Source organism: Mugil cephalus, chromosome 18, assembly GCF_022458985.1.
Source record: "Mugil cephalus isolate CIBA_MC_2020 chromosome 18, CIBA_Mcephalus_1.1, whole genome shotgun sequence".
Lineage (NCBI taxonomy): Eukaryota > Metazoa > Chordata > Actinopteri > Mugiliformes > Mugilidae > Mugil > Mugil cephalus.
In genome coordinates, this window is record NC_061787.1 from 18,687,707 (window position 1) to 18,710,903 (window position 23,197).

A 23,197-nucleotide genomic window follows, 5' to 3' on the forward strand; every position below is an offset into this window, starting at 1 on the left:
TAAGACGCAAGCTTCCATAGTCAATCTTGGGCAGGGACCCCGTTTACAGGGTGAGATGGTAGGGGTCACAAGAGGATGACTTCAACATTTTTCAGCATTGCATAAAAAGTATGAGCTTACTTTGAAGTTTCACGTAGTTTTAAAGCTTTAAAACGACGCACAACTCATTTACACAAGCAGCATGGGAAGAATGGGGACCCACGTCCTGCAGCAAAAGACACTTTGCTCAACCGACAGTACATAGATTACAATACAGTTATGTTTATCTCTGCATCAAGGTTGAAATGTAGCTATTGTGAGTCGAGGGCCACTCCAATAAGCTGTATAGCTCAAAAAAAAAAAATACAGTAAATAGCACTGAGTTCAATCTTTTGTGTTTTCAACATGTTCAGCAGTTACAGCTGCGTACAGTGTCAATTCTGACATGATGTCATAACAACAGTGGTTGTGGCAGACTTTCAGAGGGGGGACCACAGGCATCGCCAAAGACTCAGAACACCAACTCTGAAGCCCGGCCACCAGCCAGGCAGAGTGCGAGTGGGAGAGATTGTGTCTGTCATGTTCAAGCTGAGACCCAGCGAGGAGACGCTTTAGTCTTCTCCCTCCGCTGCCCTCCCGACCCACTAATAATCACTGACACTCACATCTCTTTGACATCCCCTCCTCCTCCTCGCGCATCTGACGGGCCGGCGAAACCGGTAATTGGCCTCAAATCAGCCAAACATAATCTCGCCATCCCCTCCTCTCTTCCTGGGCTGCAGCGCCGTCTCGTTTGAGAGAGACAACAGGGGAAGAACAAAGGAGCCGGCAGAGGGTTCGCATCTAGATCCGCCTCAGCCACCCTGGCCTCCTCTCGCGCTGGGGAGGAGACGTGTTTAGCACAGTCAGCTAGCACCCATGCTGTCTCTATTGTTCTGTGTAATTGCACTCAATGGACCTTGAGAAGTACACAGGCTGCAGCCGTGCTTCCCCTCCATTAAGCCCGCTGTCTTCGTGAAAAAGTGTGTGACATGTTGACAGGACACAAAATCTGAGCTAACAAAAAGAAAAAAAACCTCCTCTATGCTCAATCAGTGCTATGCTACTCGACTCCTTTCCTTTCCCTCAGTTGTTCTCCTCCGGCCCTCCTTATTCATCCATCAAACTGTCGCTCTCTAAACTGGGAGGACTCGTCACCCCGGTGCTTAACCCCCTTACTCTCCCTCTGCTCAATCATCTACCATCCAGCCCTCTTTCGCCATCTTTCCATTTCCTTCGTTCACACCTGCCCCTGCTCCCCTCGCCCCTCAGGTTGCTGAGGTGTTATACCCGCCACTGACCTCTAGAGTTGACCAGACCTGGGAGCTGTCGAGCCTGTCATAGACACACAAAATCTACTCTGCCTCACAGGCACACACAGTTCCCTAGGAGTCAAACCTCATTTTCCATCCATCATCTGGTCCAAACTCGCCGCAGCACGTCACCTCCACGCACAACCCAACTCTGCTCCACTTTCCTCCTGACTCCCGGTAGACCCTCTCTGGACTCTTTTTGTGCTTTCATTGCAGGATATCTCGTCATGGAGGCAGCACACCCAGATACCCAGAGGCGGAGCAGGGTACACACTCACATAAATGGATGGCTAAGCACTTGAACGGCAGGTGGGCCCCTCAAGACGTGGGTCTTTCTGGCTGGTCTGGTAGAGACAAGAGAGATGGCAAGCCCAGACTGCCGTGTTGGCACGTGTCCTTGAACAAAACACTCTACCAAGTCTGAACCTCCCTCTGGCGGAGCTGGAAGCGTGAGGTTTTTCTTGCAAGAAGTCCTACGTTACTCTTACTGAGAGCAGGACACAGTGTGGTGCTTTGACAAGGACTTAATCCTTATTACAGTTATTAGGACACATTATAAAAAAAAATAGTGCAAGCGAAGCAAGACCACTGGAGAGAAGCCGGTCCTTCAAGTTCAAGGAGAAAGACGGAAGGTTCTGACAATGGCAGCTGATAAAAGAGGAGAGACAGTATGTTCAAAAATTACCAAGATAGTTATATGATCTTCCATATGTATAAGCCCTAGCTTGATACAAAGGATCTTCTTGTTCTTCTTCATACTTTGATAAAAGAGTCCACTTCCCCCTGAAACAGCATGTCTTTTTAGGGGCAGTAAATGATGTCAGATTCATATAATAAGGTCACCCATGATTTTGGTACAGATTAAGGTTCAAGGTTTTGTCAGTGAAGCTATCGAGCATTTATGATGATACATAAATATACAACTGAATTTATAATAATCCAACATAGGTGCTTTAAAAATCTAAACAAACACGAAGAGACACAAAAGTTTGAGATGCTTTTAAGATGCGAGAGTAGATTTTGGTCTGAGCAATGTGGCAGTTGTACACGTCTTGATTATTTGACGACAGCTGTGATGTTGTTTGTTTTCACACATCCTTCCAATGGAGCCAAATCTGAGTGCTAAGTTCTTTTTGAAAAGCAACTTTTTATTCTGATTGTTTATTTGGTCATTAGCACTGAATGCTGTCTTGTTAAAATCAAACCTTTGACAGTTTCAGCTGTTCTCCGAAACTGATAAACTGTACAGCAGTGTTTCCTTCCCCGTGTAACATTAAACACTGAACAACAGACTTGAACAGGAAGCGCAGGGGGGATAATATCACATCATCGCTATGTGAAAACTATGATGATGGCTGACACGATGGCAATAAAGATGGCATATTAGCGCATAACGACTGGTGGGGGGAGAGTGGGTGTGGGCTGTGGTGAGGTGTGGGAAGGGAGGATAGGGATGGTGGGGTGGGCTTAGAGCAAAACAACGCCGGCTCCCATTTTCTCAACTTCAATTAAATGGCTTGTGACAGCGCGCATGTGAGGGCATATCTGCCGCGCGCCACTTGACTCCCGTCATTAGGGTGCGATGGTGCCAGGCTACACGAGTTTTATAAGCGTATTTTTAGCAATAATAACCAGCTGGTGAACATAGATGGCTGAGAAAGCGCTGAGGGGTGAGGTGGGGAGGCTATGATCACGTCAAGTTAAGTCTTAGACTCCGGGGTGTGTGGAGTGACAATGAAGTCTTTGCAGAGTGATTAAAGCATACAGTGAAGGAAGAACACATGAAGAGTGATGCTCTTTATTCAGATGTTATATAACTGATGCTATATGACAAAGCAATGGATCATCATTTAGAAAGGCGTGTTTGTGTATGAGCAAGTGTGATTATGACACAGGCGTTACAGCTCTGACTTTTAGCTCAATGGGACGCCTCGTCTTTCTCATAGCCATTTGTTGATTAGCTTTAACAAAGAGGTACGAAAGGTAAAACACGTCTAAGAAACTGCCTGGTACGTCTCCTCCGCCGAATGTCGGGCTAATTAAAAAGAAGCTAATTATAATGTGCGTTCGTCTCAAACAGCCAGTCAGGTATAATGCCCTGGCTGTCAGGTATAAACAAGGCTCACAGTTGCAGAGGAAGGAAAATCAATCGACATCTGTTAATTTATCTCAGGCAGGAGACCAAATTGAAAAATGGATTGCTCGGCGTGCACCCGGCGCAGATCTGCATTGTGATCAAGGAGCGATACGTCTCGGCACCTGCTCAGTTCACGGTAATGGGCATCGCTGCAGTTTGGCCAAGTGCGCAGCCAATAAGGATCGGATTACCGTCCTGGCAGGAGAGGCGGACGGCGACAAGCAGGTGTGAGGAGGAGGAGGACTTCAGGCTGGGAGTTAGAGCGGTTTGATGAGGGGTGGAGATAAGGCGACAACTGAAAAGTCTGATTATTACAGTTTGTTTCCAGGAAATGTCTGCTGCCATGACACTGACGACCTGTCTGGGTTAATTACTAGTTCCTGACTGAGATGTTAGTCACTCCTCTATAAGAATGAAAACTACGCAGCAGATATAAGCAAGTTAAGCTTCATGAATACTATGTGTGAATAATCTAAAAATCTGTTGGAAGAATCCTTAACTAAAGGGCTAAAACCTCTTTGATCCAAGTCACTATTTATGCTCATGTTCTACGTATATATACACCGATCAGGCATAACATTATGACCACTTTGGTAATATTGTGTAGGTCTTCCTTGTGCCTCCAAAACAGCTGTGACTCGTCAGACGATGGACATGGGTCTTCTGAGAGTGTCCTGGCTTTTAGGTCCTTTGGGTTGAGGGGAGGTATCTGTGTAGGTCATCCCACAGATACTTGATCAGTTTGGGATCTAGTGAATTTGGAGGCCAGGTCAACACCTTGTGCTTGTGACTAGTTTCTAAACCATATTTGTGTGTGTCTGTGTCAGGCTACATCCTGCTGGGGATGGCTGCTGCCGTCAAGGAGGGTCATTGCTATGGGGTGAGGGTGTTGGGTCTGGTCTAGATGGGTGCTACAAGTAATATTAAAATGTCAATGTATAACAGACTGGAAAAGATAACCTCATATTAGTACTTTATACAAGTGTACACCAATAAATGTAAATACACGTTAGCTTTTGTTAAAAGAAGGGAATATTCTGCCTGGTAGCATGTATTTCACACTGAACCCCAAGTTGCTCCCAATGCTTGGTACTTGTGTGAATGTATCTGTGTCACTGTAACTGTGAAGCGCTTTTTCATGGTTATTAAAACATAAGAGCAGAGGAATTGTCTTTTGCATATTATAATAATGTAATAATTAAGAGTGTGTATGTGTTAGGTTGTTATTCTAATATGTGCCTATTTAACCAGTTCAATATCAAGATAGCTGCTCTGAGCCTCCTTAATACTCCCTTCTCTCTGTTTTTATTCACACGATAATTCTATTTTTCTTCAGCATTTCCATTATTACTAGCTTCAGCTGCAACACCCCCCATTTCCCCACAGGGATCATTAAAGTTTCATGTCATTTCATAATATCTGAACAGGTGATGTTCACGGCTGAGAAAAGAGCGTCTCCAGTTAAGAAGGTAAATTCTTGCTAGGAGCAAACCAGTCTTCATTACAGGAGACTAATGAGTGGAAATGAAAGACAATGGATCTATTCAGCGTTCAGGGTTGGCTGGCTCTTTGCTGTAGCCAGACTAATGATAATGCATTCTCTAGTTTTAACAAAGAGCCAATCCATAAGCCCTCTAACTCATTACATAACACCACTCCAGCTCACAGCCAGGAGGTCTGTGGGTGATGGTAAAAGCTAATCTCGGCGTGTTCTTGATTTGCAAATTTGTGCTCACATTTTCATTACAGTGCTCAGCTTGTTATTTAAAAAAAAGAAAGAAAAATAAAGAAAAAGCACCGTATAACAGTGTTTATAAAAGAAAATCCATTTTTTATTGTTATATATCCAAGCACAGAGAGAATAAAAGATGTGCTTCCTGAGTAATGACTATAACCAATAACCAATAACACTGAGTGACGGCTGTTTTTATGGTGGAATGATATTTAAATAATGTAGGAAACAAACCTAATCAAATACACATCATCCTTTAGCCAGAAAAAAGGGATGTGCAGTGCCACAGCAGTAACGACTCTTGAAGGTAACATGATCTGACAACAGAGTTGTTGATGGGATGTTTGGTTATGGGGTCTATATTCTTAAATTCTGTTTCTCACTTATACACATTTGGGGTAATAAATATACAGGAGGGTTACCTAGGCAACCAGAGTCTGGAACATCTGCTAGCGACCAAGTGTCTGTGACATACCGTGACATACATTTTTGGTCTGACCGCCCAGTCCTAATTTGAACATTTCAGGAAATGCTTTTTTGCTTTTGTTGCAGTGTGTCAGATTAAAAGATGTGATGGCACATTCATATCTATTTGATATGGGATCAAGCTAAAGCCAGGAGCTAAATAGCATGGCTTAACTTTAAATTACATATTGTCTTATTTACACTAAAACTAGATTTTCAATGTCGCGATGATTTTCACGAGCTACACTTTCATATTCCACGTGTAGACGGCGGGGTATCGCTCTTCATGTCCAATTCTTCTAATGAAAGCAAAAAAGTACAAGAAACATTAAACATGTCCCTTGAAAGACTTGACATGGTATCACTCATAACTGTTAAATAACTGCAGGACGTGTAATAGAACCCAAAAACTTTATCATAACAGCAAAGTAGAACAATGAATACTGGAATCATCAGGTAAGTGATCGTGTCTGAGTGGGAACATGTGCGTGTTTGTGTGTGTGAGCACCAGAAAGGCATACTTGCCAGAAGACAAATAGTCCTTTGACCTTTGCATGAACCAGCAGCCCCCGGTGAGTGATAACTTATGACCTGGTGGACGAGTAGCACATCCATCTCTCACCCCGGTAAGGATGAATGTGATGATGAACGCGGCCGCTTGCTGCTATTTAGATAGCCCTGAAGTCACAGCCATGACAAACTACCCACACAGAGAGAGCCAGAGCTGAGCCTTGTTTATACTGCCTGCCCATTCAACACCAGCGCTAGGACTGGAGGAACTCTTAACTGCGCCACGGGGAACTCACACAAACTCAGGGTTAACTAAGTACAGCAATCTGTCTGAGGGAGGATGTCTTACAGTTCTAAGGCACATACTGTACTTATGCATACAGCATAAGTATATATTATACATACATATTCATACAGCAGCTGTGCGCATTTATGTAGAATGAGGCTAATCATCATGAAGCTATGATCAACATTCCGTGAATCGGCAAAACCAACTGATACAAGCTCGTCAGAGCAGATGTCGTTTAAGGTCCAAACCTTCAGCTGGCTCACCCCTCACCTTATGGTTCACATCGGAGCTTTTAAAACACATCAGATGTTCAAATTTAACAGCCAAATTAAGACATTCACTCAAAAGTATAAACTGTGTCCAAAGCAACTGAAACCGTTGTCATTGGAGATGCCAACTGTTAAAAATAAAAATGATACAGTGTTATATATATAAGTTAATCGTCTTGTCACGATATCCATCACATCTCAAACTCCAACAAACTTCAAGGACTACAAAGTTGTTGTATAACTTGGTCAATGCACATTATAGACTATAGATCCAAGAAGCCAAACAATAAAAAAAAAATAATGCACAAATAAGTCATAAGGATTTGCAGCGTTTAGCTAAAAAGTGGATTTATTTTCTGCCTAAAATACGAATGACTCCAGAATGGGAGCCATAGTCTAACATGTGCAACTGTATCAGGTTCGATAAATGTCAAGTTTTTGCTACTTGAAGCCTTTGCCCCTTTTCCTAAAGCTAAAAGCATCTCAAAGCAATAAAACCCCCTGTCGTGGTGTCCAGTCTCCTGTGCTGTTTGAACTCTTCTGCCATCTTTTGAAGCCTCAGCTGCGGCTGACAGTGAGGAGCAACTAACAGCACCTGCATCCCAGAGAGGTTGCTACATTGACCTGCGGACACTTCTCTATTTTTGTGTCTTTGTTTGACAGAACAGATGATTTGAATATACAGGTCACGCATGTGCCTGCACCCATTCCTCTCCACGCTCAGTTTCCCTTCCACACAAGTCGGCGTACGCGCACCGCCGAGCTCTTCTCCCCTCATCCAGCTGATGATCTATTCAAATTAAAATGAACCTCCATCACACGGATAGTGGGAAGCGGAGAACAAAGCCCTCTGCAGTCAGCAGGAATAGCAGGATCATCACTGCAATCGTCAGAGCTATTATCATTAAACCAAGTTGCCACTCTCCCCGTTCCGCTGCAAACCAACAGGCCACGCTGAGTTTACTGCAGCACAAAAGTTGGAAACGGTTCAGGGCCCGGTCGCTGTTTTAGTGGCAGAAGCACCGTGTGATGTGGAAAATACAACAGATGATTAGTTTGATTTCAATTATTGTTTCTGGACATTAGGAAATTATGTGTATTGCGTAGAGCGCTAACGCTAATTTGAATTTAATGATACGTTTAACTCACACTTAGAGACTCGCGGTGTGTGCCGTGCAGCAGCTCAAAAACAAAACGCTCTTTGACTGCGTTGACTCGTCATCTGATCTTCTTCATGTCCTCGTCTATTTTAGCAGCATCACTTTGCAGATACCAAGGCCATATTTACCATTTCATTTAAACTTGACTTCAAATATGATAAAAAATTTAATTAAAGAGTTGTTCCGTTCCTCTTTGGCCATTTATTCAGTAACCTGACACTAAAATCTGTATTTATTTTCTAATTAGTCCAGAAATGAGCTAACTTTATAAACATAAACATTTTCTTGGAGCCATTTTCCGGCTTTAGCCTCTCAATAAAAGATAATTGTAAAATGATATGGTTAGCGTGTGCCTACGATTATCAAATTATAAAACAGGATCTTGTATGTCTTGAGGTAGGTATGTAATGATCATATGAAATCAGAAACCTTATGGAAAAAACAGGCCACACTGCATCAATTTTTTAAAGAGTCGTAATTCGTCACTAATATCAGCTTGAGTTACCCTTCTGATGTCAAATCATTTAAGGTCCAATAATGATTCATGAATTATAACTAATATCTGTACAATATGAGAAAAAGCTTTATCCTACATTGCAGAGTAATCTGGTGTAAATGGATGACAGGTTGCGCAGGATGCACAGGTTCATTTAAAAACAACGTTTTGTTTTCATCTCTAGTAGATGCACAACATTTAAAGACGTTTAGTAGAAAAGCTAAACAGATGCATGTAGAAGTGCAGCAAAGCAGTTCAGGCAGCTGATGTACGGTAGGATCTTTTTTACAGTACCCAACACTCGAATAAAACAGTTTTTACTGGTGTAAGCGCTTAGAGCGACTCAGAGAACGTACACAGTGTCTAAATATGGAACGCTGGGTATGTAGGTCCTTCTGTGCCAGCGTTTCAGAGACTCATTCCACCCTGTGATATCCTCTTCTCTTTGTCCTTTACGCAAGGAAACATACACAGCCTCAGGTCCTACACACCCTTGACCACGAGCCCTAGCCACAAAGAACCACTGTCAGGGAGTTAAAAGAGAGGGGGGTGGGAGCGAAACCCTCCATCATGCCAAAGCCCATCCAAGCACACCCATGCCAAAGCACCATGTGTGTACAAACAATTCAACTGAATCCGACTGGATGTATACTCAGGCTTTATCTGGGCGAAGCCAAATACACTCTGAGCTATCAAAGGTAATGGATGAGCGATTGGAACTCTTCAGTTTTTCGGGCAAATGCAAACACATCTATTACGCTCCACCACTTCAAGCTGTACAAATCAAAATCGAGGCGGCACGGTGGAAAAATAAACACAGCGCCGTGTGACTGTAAAGAAACTTGGAAAACAGAACTTGGCATATCGCACGGATCAGCCCAGGGGTATACGAAAACTCCAACTCGACCATCGGCGGCCCGCTCTGTGCTGATAGACGCAGCACGAGACACAGTTAATGCAGGCGAAGATTTAAAAAAAAAAAAAAAAAACACCTTTTAAGGGATTTGCAAGATAAGCCCGTCGGTGTCTCTGAGAAGGAGCCCCTAAAGGATGTTAGAATCGATGGATGAGAGAGGGATTTACTGTGGGGCACAGAGGAGGAAAAACTGTTATTTAATGCACGCATGTGAGCAGACTTATGAAGCAGCCAGGAAACTCACATGTGTACACCCGTCATTATCGGTGCACTAATCTGCCATTAAGCAAACCCCATCAGCCGCACAGATCTAATGTGCACAGGATGAAATGTGTATTTACCATCTACTATGAATCCACCATCATCAGATGCATTTACATACGGAGGAAGGAGAGAGAGAATGCTCTTGAGCGCTCACTCATACTGAATGATGATTTACAGCATTAGAAAATATTCTGTATACAGTATAGCAACTGAGCTCATGGCACAGACCCCCTCACTACACCAAGACAGCAAACCTATATAATCTGTTAATTCATTATAACAATATTCCAACACCACAGGGTTATTGCAAAAACAAACATTAAGGACTGAAACATGATCATTTGCAAACCCTCCTCTTTTCTTTCCAAAAGCAAACAAGAAAACGTCTTTTACACTTCTAAAGCCATTTAAGACAATGTCCAGCTAAGTAGTGCACTAAATCCAAGGCAACAACGCTGCAGATTTCATTAAAAAAATATTATTTGCACAGTATTGCATCAAACATGAAAGCCCGAACTCTCTGCACTCACAAATTTTTTGTAGAGGAAAGTTGGTATGGTGTCACTCCATTAGGAACCGATTATGACCCGGCAAAGACCTGTAACAATCACTGGACAATCAAATCATCTGGGTGGGCTTTATGCAGTGATGTGGTTCGGACCTATAAGTACCTGGGTCTACAGCTGGATCACATGTGTACAAAAAAGGTCCGAGCCGTCTCCAGTTCCTTAGGAAGCCAAGATCGCGACAAGAGCTGAAGCCGCTGACATGGCAGAGGCAAGGACCTTGAATAAAACCCAGTCTATCATGAACAATGTCCACCACCATCTACACCGTATTCAGAGAGAAACTCGTTCATTCAGGGCATTTACACAGCTTAGTCGCGCTACGCCCAAAATTCCACTTCCTGGGTGCCTTGTACCAGTTAACATGCAATTGAGTGAATGAATGACCTCCTCCACACTAGGTGGCGGTGTGCATCTTTTCAGCGGGTTAATACGGCCCCCTATCCGATTGATCTATTACGTCATATGATAAACTGAAACGGGTGTGGTGGTTAACACTGAAGACTCACAGAAAGAGGGTTCTGCAATCCATTCGTATCCATCAGCTAACTGGGGCCTTTCTGTGTGGGGTTTGCATGCTCTCCCCATGTCTGCGTGGGTTAATTGGTGATTCTAAATCGGCTGTAGGTGTGTGAATGTTTGTCTTTCTCTCTGTCTTAGCCCTGTGATAGACTGCCGACCTGTCCTGGGTGTACCCCGCCTTTCGCCCACTGACAACTGGGATAAAATGGGTGCTGTGCAGGAAACGCTGTATATAGCGCTGAAGATCTTCAGGCTAATTCAGGCTAGTCTTCGGTCAGAATAGCAGATTTATCTTCTCAAGCTGCTCAGATTCATATCAATGACCTACAAAAGATGGACAGCGGTGATTATGGTGACTGAGTGTCCGTCTCAGCCCAAGTTGCGTAGAGGCCGGCCAAGGTTAAGGCGGGTTTTTTGGGGAAAAGACCTGCTGCAGTGCGTCTTCACACTTGGTAAAATGAACTAATTTGGAGGTTGTTAAAGGTGTAGGATTCTCTCAGGAGAGGCCCTCTTGTATAACGCGTCATCTCATTAATGGAAATAAATGCCGTTAGAGCCCCACCCTCCTCCTCCTCACCCGTCTCAGCAGTAAGACGTGTCTATTCTTGGCTAAAGTCCCCTTCATTAACGTTATCTCAAATGGGCACAGACTCTGATGGCGAGAGACGGGACGGCGAGCGGTTAAGCTGCTTCATCCAATTTCATTATCCCATATGAGGCGGGCTATCAGTGTTAGCTTTGCTATGTCAGCACACAAGGCTGTCGTGTGGCTGAAGCATGACACAGGTGCAAAGCTTTAAGTCATGTGGAGTCAACAGTGCACAGTGCGCCGCCCGATCAGATGCTGACAATGGCCATTCACGTGTCTGTGATTTTTAATTTTTCAAATGCACTCAAACAGCGGCTAAATGCATTTCACGGCTGACTTGTTGTATTTGGGAGAGTTTGCTTTTTTTTTTTGGAGACCATATTCTAACACCTCCTTCTTTCAGCTATTTTCTGCTTGTGAAACACGTCCCCTTTTTACAGCAGCAGATATGTACAAGTCAGCCAGAGGACAGCAACAACAACAACAACAACAAAAACAACAGCAGCAGCGTATATGCTACTGAAATGTTATAACGGGCAAAGAGAGGCAGAAAATGAAAGAATACGACATGAAAGAGAGGAGAGCGCTGAAGAAAGTGCGAAACTGCGGACCGTCAAATGATCTGGCCTCTCTCCAGGCATGATGACTCAGGGATGATGGCACAGTTAGAGCTAATTAGGATCATAAACTGGAGAAATGTTTTGCCATCATGATGTGTGGGGCACTTCCACGCTATTGGCAGGACTTCACATCAGACACGAGAGCTCGCCTTAATCGCATGCTAAAACAGAAAAAAATCCATTGAAAGCAGTATAATTCTAAAGTGATTTTCTTATGTGATCGAATCTCATTGGTTATGGAATTACCAGACTTGGTTTAGCGAAATACGATTAAGCCCACGGTGGATCATTCTGTTTCTGTTTGACGATGGCTGCCTTCATGCAAGACCAAGCATGAAAAGGACATTTTGTGACATTTACATAGTAAATCAAGGCCACAACTTCAACAAGGAATGGGAGGACTCCAATTTCTGTTAAAAATACTAATCTTTTGAAACAATTGCTTTGTTTTCAGTACCTCTAGAAATCCTTTTTTCGCCATTCCCTGTCACAGGCGTCACCAGAGACGATACAGGGGTTCATGTGACCAGTTCATTTGAAGTCCATCTTCCTCAAAGTGAAATCTTGCACGAAAAGTGTAGGATATCACAAGATATTTACGAGAGTTACAGCTCATTCGCAAAACACCGACAGACTGACGGAACGTAACACATGACTAATTTATTTTTTCGTGTCGTCACAGCAACAAGTGCAACAAGGTATTTGCGACGTGAGTAATACCCTTATCTGTCCAACCAATGGAATCAATGGAAACGCAGCTAATGTCTAGATCAAGTGGCAACCTCCAGGTCTGAGCGATGAAGGCCATGTGGCAGTGCAAAAAAATGCAGTTCGTCTAGTGACCGCTTGAGGCTGGTTGCAAAAGGGAGCAAATCCTCACAGACCCCCATGTTAAAAAGCCCAACTTTTTATGACGTTAAAAATTCTGCCTAATTAAGAGTGACCGGTGGTAGCCTGAGCTAACAGGTAGCAGAGAGTTGGGTGGTCGGGTTTCATCATCCAACACAATCGCGACCATGACCCCCAGAGTGAGTGCGTTGCTACCCTCAGTTTTGATTCTCAGGCTTCCCACAAGTTGTTCCATGGTGCCTTCTTGGTAGCCTGGAAGCCGAATATTGTGAAGGAAAGTTGGTCTGGAAACAATTTGTTGTGGACTGATTATGCTCCAGCAAAGATCTGCTGGGCCAGCCTAGAACAATAAGTGAGTGCGGTTACACCTGGCTACATATGTTGGTGGAGGTTGTTGAGACCATAATCACACCTCATCTGCATGTTGTTGGTGTAACACATCATTTCATGTGCAGTTCACATTTATTTATAGCCATAATTTAAGTGGCTGATTTTGTTAAGTTTGTGCATTTATTACTCAATATTAATACATTTCTCAATATCAACTGATGAACGTAAATGTGCTTTTTCTCTTTTTTTCTGTTACTGCTAAAGAACCCCCTGATTTCATTATGTATCCTCCAATTATTGAAATCACACCTCCACTGCCTGAAACTCATCTAAAATCAGACATTTCCAAGATGTGGGTCAGGAGTCACGAGATTAATTTAAAAAACGGCGGTACAAAGAGGTACGCTAAATTTGCTTTTTCCCCCCATTTTTGGTTTTTGGTATCTCAAACTTTTCCCAATTTTGTCTGAGAAAAAAAAATACAACACACACTCCCGACATGTGAAAAAAGATTGCTAGAAGTTCTTGCTTCAAGGTACTGAGAGAAATTCCTTCCTTTATTTTTTTTCTCCCTGTGAAGCCTGAGAAAATAAATCGCTGAATATTTGACGGATCCATTGTTACAAACTCAATTCCTTCGCTCTTTTTGGACCGCCGTTCAGGCAGAACAAGAACTTCAAATGTGTCAAACAGTGACAGACATTTTTAGTGTTATTTGTCATTAAACAGACCAAACAACTAACAGATAAATAAAGAAGATCACACAGACACGAGCATAAAAAAAGAAAAAAGCTACACAGTATTAGAGCTCCATTTCCAACACCACTCAACCAATGCTCCAATCACTGCATCCGATTTTGTTTCTCCCAGTTGCTACAAGGCATCTTCACTCTCTCCTTTACACAGCACGCTCTCTCTCGCGCTGCGTTGTCTGGTGGACTGCAGACGCTCAAACGCTGACAGGAAGTGATAATGCCGCTGACTTGCCGTGCTACATCTCCGTTTATGAGGACTGACAGCTTCCCGGCAAACAGAGGCACACCAGCCCGTACTCCACACACATACGTAAATATATACACACGCACACACAGCTACGCTAACACACACTCACACGTGCGCGCAAACAAAATGAGCACACTGAAGCATCAGCCATAATTTCCAGCACGGCAACACACAAGCACGGGAGCACGAGCGCCGTGCAGCGTAACAAGTTCTCAAATGTCCCCACTAAAGTAGTCACCGCTTTGATAGCTGCTGTCAACAGACCGACGGAACGTAACACATGACTGACTCAATTTATTTATTTTTTTTGTCGCGTCGTCATAGCAACAAGTGCAACAAGTTATTTGCGACGTGAGTAATACCCTTATCTGTCCAACTGTGGGAGTCATCAAACAACAGACTAATTAACTTAAGTGTCACCTTCTGAATTTTTTAAATCTGCATCTGCGCTTTTGATGATCGTGAATCATTTTCTACGCAGCCCGACTGAGGAGGCTCTCGACAGCTCGTGTGTGTGTGTGTGTGTGTTATTGAGATACTTTGGCATGAAATTTGTTTTCTGTGCCTGAACTTTAAGTATAATTTCTCACTGCTGAGCTCCAGAAAGCCAAGAGGGAGCATTACGAGATAATTACTAATTATGCTAATGTGTTAAAGTTGTGCTATTCCTTTTCCTTGGTCATTTTATCAGCCGTCCTCGAGAGACCACAGTCAGTAGTAATAACCTTTTTTTATTTTTTTTTCCTTCTTCCCCTCAGCTAAACGCTCAGTCAGTTAGAGGACGCCGTGTCCTAAACCGCCGACTAACCTCCGCCGCTACCCTTAATCAGGAAGTGCCTGTAAATTCACAAAGCCATGCGTGTGCACGCAGAGGAGCGCCGCGCCGTTTCCATCGGCACTGACCTTCATTAACCTCATAAATGCCAGCGGTGTTCCTGTCGCAGCTCTTAATGTGGTTATCAGCACAAACACAAACAAACGTGACAGAAGTGTTTCGGGGGGCTGAAACTAGAGCTTCGCATTTGTGACACACATCTCATCCCCGCCCCCGACACACCCACGCACACTGTGTGACATTGGGCCGTCCCAACGTAGGAACCGGCACCGTGACCGCCCGCGTTCCACAACTGGAACCACCACACACACAAACACACACATACATATAATATATACACACAGCCGCCCCTGCTGTGAATGAACCTACATTAGGAAATTGGTGGCGCAGACAATTTGCGAAACGCAGCAAGATTTTGCATTTACTTGAATCCTCCGGCCTGTCCCTCCCTTGCTGCTCCATCAGTTTATTTATAAATGGATTCCGCGTGTAAACGGGCACTATATCGCACCATTAATATGCATAAGTACATATTTACAGGGATTATTAGACAGGTCTTACACCGGGTAATAACTGAGCGCGAGATCGATTAAAAATAATCTTGAGAGTGAAATATCATTCACAAGAAAAACCCTGGTCCTCGTCTCACTCCTCTGCAGACTCCCCCCGATTCAACTGTTTCTGCTCTTGTAAGTTGAGTGGAACACAGTCGATTTTTTACTTTTCCTTTATTGCTCACTTCTGGCTTTTTATTGGCGCTATTATTCAGCCTCTTACAGACACCATATGCACATTGCATATATTAGAGAGAGGTATGCTCTAGATTTGACCTTTTTTTCTTTGCAAGTAAAAAAAAAAACAAAACAAAACTTGGAGCCACTCCAGGTTTATTTAAATATTATTTTTGTTTGCGAGGCAGGTTTCCGTAACTATACTGTCATTATATAGCACAAAAAAAAAAAAAAAAAAAAACAATAAAAAAGAAGACAGTGGGAGTTGCAGGAAGTAGGAAGGAAACTGTTCCTAGAACTTAAGGCCATTAAAATCCACCTCGTTCCTTTTTTCTTCTCCCCTAGGTGAATAGTGTCGTCTCTAATTGAAGGTATTTCATCACCACTTGGAGGCACTTTTGCTTTACTTGGACAGACGGTGGTAGAGGGACAACAGTCAACGTGCTTCCATTTGGCTGCGATCAAACCGGGGACCTTGCTTTGAAAAATGAACTATTCCAAATAGTCTACATGATTTCCAAATAATAGGTTTTAATCTAGCGCGGATCCTGCTGCAACGCACAATGGTCTTTTTTGGGGTGAATACTGTGAAAGCACGACGTCCTCGGTTCCATGGCTACTAGAGGGTTTTGTTTCCATGTCATTTTCTTACCATGTAATAAATCCAAACGCATATCGATTACTAAATCAGACAGACTGCACTGACATTCGGTGTATTTCATATATATTCTGTAGATTATTAGCTAACACTTCACAGTTTTAATGCATCAAAAAAAAAAAACTTTTGGTCATTTCTATATACATTGAATTTGTGGTTCCCATAGGTAATAATAAATCAAGTCAAATTCTTGCAGTGAAAAATACCTGCCTGTGTAAGCCAGTGCAGACCCTAGTAAAATCCTAATAGAGGTCCTATTCCCGGCCTAAGCTCTCCATCTTGACCTCTGACCCCGCCTCGACACCGCCGCTAAGCGAGAAGCGGAGGATTTTCTCCAGCCCGAGTTCCCTCTCACTCTTCCCACATCTGCTCGGTAGGACGTCAGACAGCCAGAGAGCACCGGGGAGGGGGGAGGCCTCAGCGCTAATATCTCCTCTCTCGCTCCTCTAAAACCAAGAGGCTCAGGTGTGAGGAGACCCTCGTCCTCCGTCCTGCCTCGACCCTCGCCGCCGCCGCCGCCCCGTCGGCCCATGCTCGACCCCTCTCCGCCGCCAACCGCTTCGCCAGGAAGGGAAAAGCGGTAAACAGTTAATTGCTACATAAATTATACTGCGCCCTGTGTTTTTCACATTTCCCCCCTCGGCGCTCTTGATGATACACTGATATACTGTAGAGTAGAGAGTACAGGGTGATAAGTGCGGCTGTAAAAAAAAAACGAAAAAAAAAAAAAGAAAGAAAAAAAATATGTTGGTCTATAAATCTCCCTGCTATTTTTGTCCGTAAAAATAGCACACTGTGGATAAAAGAGAAGCAATATGTTGTGCATACGCCACCGTTTAACGAAGGCCAGACAGATGATGGACAGGTAGACGAAATATAAAAATTAATAAATTAATAAAAGACAGGGATGTGCACACTACATTCATTCCAGATGTTCGTGTGTGTGATTATATTTGTGGCACCGGCATCCATTCTGGGACACAACCGCACATTAAAAAGCCGTGATTAATTGAGGGCCAGACGCACGGCGTGTCCATGAATCCGCACAGGAGCGGGGACACTGGTCAAACGCGGCGCTTCAGGGACGGCGAAGAGGCGCAGAGCGAGGCGTCGGCCCGCGCGACGCCGCGCTGACAGGAGCACAGTCACCTGAACAATAAGAGGAGGCAGCAGCAGCAGCAGCAGCAGCAGCTAAAAAACGCAGCTGACGAATTCACCAAGGTGTGAGATTTCCAGGGAATTCGGAGCGAGGACGGGGCCTGGCTGCCAGAAGATGAGAACAAACAAATCTCTGACCTTTAATCTTTTTATTCATTTGTTTCGTCCGTCCAACAAGCGGTCCAAGAAAAAAAAAAAAAAAAAGAGTTTGCTGGAAAAGAAATTAATAGAAGCTGCAGGGATGAATCTGCTTACAACCTTTTGAACACAACACAGGTTTTAGTGAGTCCATCTACAAATAATCTGCAGCCTTTTCAAGGGATTAAGCCCCAAATGCCATGCAATAATCCCTCTGTGACTTTTTGCCTTGAGGTCTATAAAAATAATTGTGCAGAAATCTCAAGATGATGATGAACGGTTGGCATTTGAGACAAAGGATGATAACAAAATATATATAACATATATATAAAAAAAGATTTTAAAAAAATCCTTCAGCCGCAAACTGTGCTCTTATTTCCACAGTTTAAGAAACACTTTAAATAACAACCAGACCAGAAGAACAAATCTCAGTCAGTCTGGACGAGTCAGTGGCCATCAGCACTTCCCCAAAGACGCAGTTCATTTCCACGCGGCCCCTGAACTGGCCCCTAATGTCCCGTGTTATCAGAATGAAATCGGCAAGCGCTGATAAATTAGCTGCTCGGAAACACGCTGCGAAAAGGCCTGTCAGCTAATGTGCCTCGCGTTCGCGTGCCTCTCATATGCAATGCTTAATGTTGTGGAACCAATTCTGTCGTTTCCATTATGTAAATACATTTGCCTCAGCACTATATTTTATGTATTGTCTCCCTTGTCTCAATTACTTGGACTATTAAAAATCAAGAGGTTATGGAAATGAGGTGCAGTTTTCTGTTTTGCCGTCTGATGACAAGTGCAAAGTGTTTTGTGAAAGCTCGTTACTGCGTTCGGTTGCGGCCGGACACGTCAACATGCTCCGAGCAATTCACCCGTATTCCACAATGCAACGGGGGCGGCACGTCAGTATCTCCGAGCACAAATAACACAAACAGGCGTGCTATCATCTGTCCCGCAATTTAATAAAGGAAGGAATAAAAAGGCGGATGTTTTATCGGAGTCCTCCCTCCTCTCTTGGATGTGGCACACTATGTAGTCAGAGGCAGGGTTCACGGACACGTGGAGATTTTTTTTTTTTTTCTCAAAATGTCACTTGGCAGTTTTTCTTTCTGTGAAGTGCAACATAGGAGAAAAATTACTCAGCAATCACGGATTAATTTTCAACTCTGTGTAGTCAGTTGTGACCGTTTTAAGAGAGAAAAATCTCACAGTGAGATGGAAATGCTCCATCAGCCACACTGCTGTGAATCTGACAATTTCTATTATATTATTATTATTAGAATAAAAACTATCCCACTTACTATGTGTCCATATACATTTATACACATACACTATGTATATATACATACACACACACGTGTGTATATATGTATATGTGTACAGGGTGAATATGTATAAATAGACTTCATATAGAATATTAAATTATGGTATCAATGTAATTTCCAGAGACTTCCAGAGATCCTGATGTATGTTGCTGGGTATAAAACCACACGGGGGATTTGCTTACCATGAAGTCACATCAATTCCAGCACGGCTACGAAGAATAAAGAAAATCAGCATGCTTTTCTATTTTCATTACTCATATAACTAATTGTTTTACTGTAGGTTGTTAAGACAATAACATGCTCACTGGGGGCCTCCAGAGAAGGCTGCAAAGACTGGAATTAAAAATAGAAGAAAATTATATGTTATTCTTTGAGGTTAAAGGTACATTTGAGGACATTTCTCTCCCTGTTGCAGGCCCAGTGCTTTTTCTCAAACTTGAGACTTTTAACAGCAGCAGCAAAGAGTTCAAGCTCCTAATGAGGAAGCGGAGATGTTTGTTTTCTTTTCTTTTTTCTTTTCTATGAGGCAAAAGGAACAAAGAAACAAGTCCTGTGGAATGATTAAGATTTCCCACTGCTGCATTTCAACATGAGACCACGCTGCATTTAAAATCACTGCACTTGTGTTACAGTGCCAGCCGGCTGTGAGTTTTAAATATGCAAATTATGGAAGAATTCAGAGAGAGGAAGTCGAATTAAGTGGAAACGTCGCGTCATTTTTAGGGTGCATCAGGTTTTTTAAAACAAGAAAGAAAGAAAAAAAAGGTTTAAAGCTCCATTCAAAAGCGAATTCGTAGTTTCATTTCTGCACTGTCCCGGTCGGTGTTAAGACACGATGATGGCTTTTTGAGGAGGAAGCACGCAGCGACTAAACTTTGCAAGAGATAGGCGATGCGTCAATTGTGGCTGGGTTTGGTTTGCGTCTACCAAAAGAGGCAACATCGAGTTTATTCCCTCCGCGTTTCAATATGCAGGAGGTAAAGCCGCGGAGAGTACAGCGCACGGTAGAGGGGCTGAAGCAGCGCGGGGTCGAGCCGGCTGCCGTGCGCTCCGCTGCACCGCCAAGGTGCGCACGACCTCTGCTTTACGCTGAAAAGAAGAAAAGAAAAGAAAAAAAAGCAACTAACTGCTGTGAAGTTTTTTTGTTTGTTTTTTTACCTTTTCTCTTCGATCGCCTCCTCCTCCTCCGCTTCAGTTTGCATTTGACCTGGCCGCTCTGAGCCCCCGACGCGCGGCTGCTGCTTCCAAGTACGGATGCCATCAGCGCAGCCTTCGGAGCGCAGCGCAGGAATAACTTGGTGCTCGGCGGCTCCACTCTCCTTTGTACTTGTCTCGCGTCAGCCTCCGTTGCTCTCTGATAACGCAGCGTCCTCGGGTTTGACGCACACTCGGACTATATTTTCGGCTCTCCTTCCTTTTTTTTTCTTTCTTTTTTTTATATCCCTCCAAACCGGGGAGGGGGGTCGCGTCTTGCTGTTCCTGTATCACCTCAGAAACTCCTCCAGCTCGCCTCCAGCTCTCGGAGAGAATGTTTTCAGCGCAGCGTGGCAGCCCTCAGCAGCCCTGATACCGGCACCCCGTCTACTCCGCTCCTCTCCGACAGTTTCTCCTTTCTCTCTTTCTTTCCGTTTTTCTTTCTTTCCGCGGCTCTGCAGAATTTTTTGGCATCAGACACTTTGGATTCAATCATGCAGGACGCCTATCTATTTGCTGCCGAGCTTTCTAATTAGGGTCCAATCCGGGCTGTCTGGGAGGTGTGACATCACCAGCGACACCCACCAGCTCACACCCCTTCCTCACCCCCCTTTTTATTTATTTATTTATTTATTTAATGGTTTGTCTCGCACTTTTCCCTCCACTTTTGCACTGCAGGGGAACCGTGTTCTTTTCCACCCTCCCACAGATGGGGTCAGAGGTCAGCCTGGCGGGGACTCTTGCTCAAGGGTACATCAGCAGCTCGGACGTGGGCTTCCGTAGTCTCTCTGTGTGCTGCAAACTCATCACTAACTTCTGACTAAATGATGTTCTGAACCTGGAAGAGGGAATGAACCCACTAACTCCTCAGACCGAGTCATCTCCTTGGACAGTTATTTCTCTGCTAAGAATTAGGATTTGCAGTTTTCTTGAAGGATTATTGATCTAAAATAGTTCCCTCTCTGTGGTAGTAGTCATCTATAAAAGAAGATTTAGATGCTCTAGATTTTTAAATCCATCTTTGATTTGCTTTTTTTAAAAATTTATTGTGTCTGCTTCTGTTCAGTTTCTCTTACGGTGCTTCTTTTATTCTGAAAATCTTGGGTTTTTGTGCAGGCGACCTTCAGCACGTGAGGCCAAAGACTCCTCACAGTGTGTTACTGCCAGAAAGTTTGAAGATTGTGACATTTTGGCATTTTTTATTTTTATTTTTTTCCGTGCGTGCGTGTGTGTGAAGTGAAAGCGCAGCGCCAAGGCTTTCAGAAAGCATTTGTGGTTTTCCTAGCTGCGGGTTATTGTTTTATTCCCCCGGCCTCTGCAGCAGAAGGTCAGGTGTGTGTGTGTGTGTGTGTGTGTGTGTGTGTGTGTGTGTGTGTTTGTCAGGGAAGAGGAGGTGGAGGCGCTATGGTGCTGCTGCTGCTGCTGCTGGACACATCCTGGAGCCCAGCACAGTGAACGAATCCAAACTTGTTAGGGCCCTAATCAAGAATGCGACAAGTTGGTGAGGCTGTGTTTTAGTGATGAATAAAAGAAAGAAGGTCTCATACTTATATAAAACATAACTATAACGCACTCTTTGTTTCCGCTAAATGCTGCTGTTTCCTTTTTATCTGAAAAAAAAAACAAAAAACACATTTGTTGAAAAGCAGCGCGACACGTTTGCTGATGTCAGATTGAAAAGTGACTTTGAGGCTCTGTTGTTGGGTGGAAACATTTCCCGCCGGCCTGAGGGGCAAAGAAAGAGAGAGAGAGAGAGAGAGAGAGAGAGGGAGGGAGGGAAGGAGAGAGGGATGGTGCCGGGACCGTCCGCTCGGCCGCAGCCTGCCTTCAGGACACCCACAAATATCCATGTAAATTGCAGTTTAAGAGAAATCAATATAAGTGACAAGTTGCCAATGCCACTATCTGGGGCAGTAATGAAGGTGTGCTGGTGAGGGGGAGGGACGGAGGGGAGGGAGGGCACAGATAACAGCAAACGATGGGCGGATGTGGACGTTAGAGGCAAATGTTCACACAGAGGCACTCACACAGAGGCACTCACACACACACACACACACACACACACACACACACACACACACACACACACACACACACACACAGGGAGGGTCAGTAGTCACTGGAAGTGATTCTGGTTAGAACTCAGAAATGGTGTATTCTGATGCAGCTGATGGTTTTCAGCCCAAAACCTGTTCAAAAACCACCACAGCTATTAGATAAATATTTAGTCTGGTACTTTGACCTTCCAGGTTCCTTGCACTAATGTAGCTTATCATGAAAAAAAAACAAAAACATGAAGCATAGAAATGACCCACACAAACAACAAATCCTGCTAAAACTTCTCTGCTTCGAAGCTGTTGTATGTCGTCACGTAGCCCAATACTATGAAGATGGAGAGTGTCTGTAGTTTAGAAAGTGGCACAAACAGTGCACACACTTAAATATACACGCACACACAGTCTTGGTAAAGGAAAGGTGGTTTTGTTTCAAATCAGTATTAAAAAGTAACTAAAAAAAATGCCAATATGATCCTAAATCTGTCAAAATTCTTTTTATTTGTACCCACAAAATAAAATTCAAATCTGCATCAATCTGGCAAAACTGCAGAACTACGCCTTGTTTATCTTTACTGTCAATAGTAATATACCTTTATGTGACTTGTGTCTTTGCCTTTTTACAGCTGTTCACGTCTTAAAACCATCACGCTCTGTGCTCTTCTGTTCTGCACAATATATTTCTAAGAAATGGACTATTTTCTTAATTGAGTTCTGATCTAAAAAGGCCAGAGTTTTTTTTACAAGTACATAAGGTAAATACAAGTTGCACTGCATATGGAAAGAAATTATGTGGGCAGAATTATTCTCAATTTGGTATTATAAACGTGTCAAAATGGATTTCTTTTAAAGGAAATGTTGTGGCAAACACCACAAGTTGAGTTGACTTCTGCCTAAACAGAGGTCTCAAAACAAATAAAGGGAACTTCATGCGTGAGTGTGTGAAGAGGCCCTTTAAGACACGCCGCTGGCATGAAGAAAAAAAGTAGTCAAACACCTATTTCGGGACTGTTCATTAACTCGCACAGCATTAAGTGTTCGAGAAAAAGCTGAAGTTAAA

At 43.5% G+C, this 23,197-nt stretch overlaps 1 protein-coding gene across 1 annotated transcript in view; it reads right to left on the bottom strand.

Moving 5' to 3' along the window:
- Positions 1-21,906, bottom strand: part of adarb2 (adenosine deaminase RNA specific B2 (inactive)) — a 170,211-nt gene extending 148,305 nt beyond the window's left edge. The window contains exon 1 of the mRNA XM_047568702.1: positions 20,048-21,906. Coding sequence (XP_047424658.1) covers positions 20,048-20,150 — 103 coding nt within the window. The 5' untranslated portion in view covers positions 20,151-21,906. The remainder of the gene's footprint in view (positions 1-20,047) is intronic.
- Positions 21,907-23,197: the final 1,291 nt, after the last annotated feature.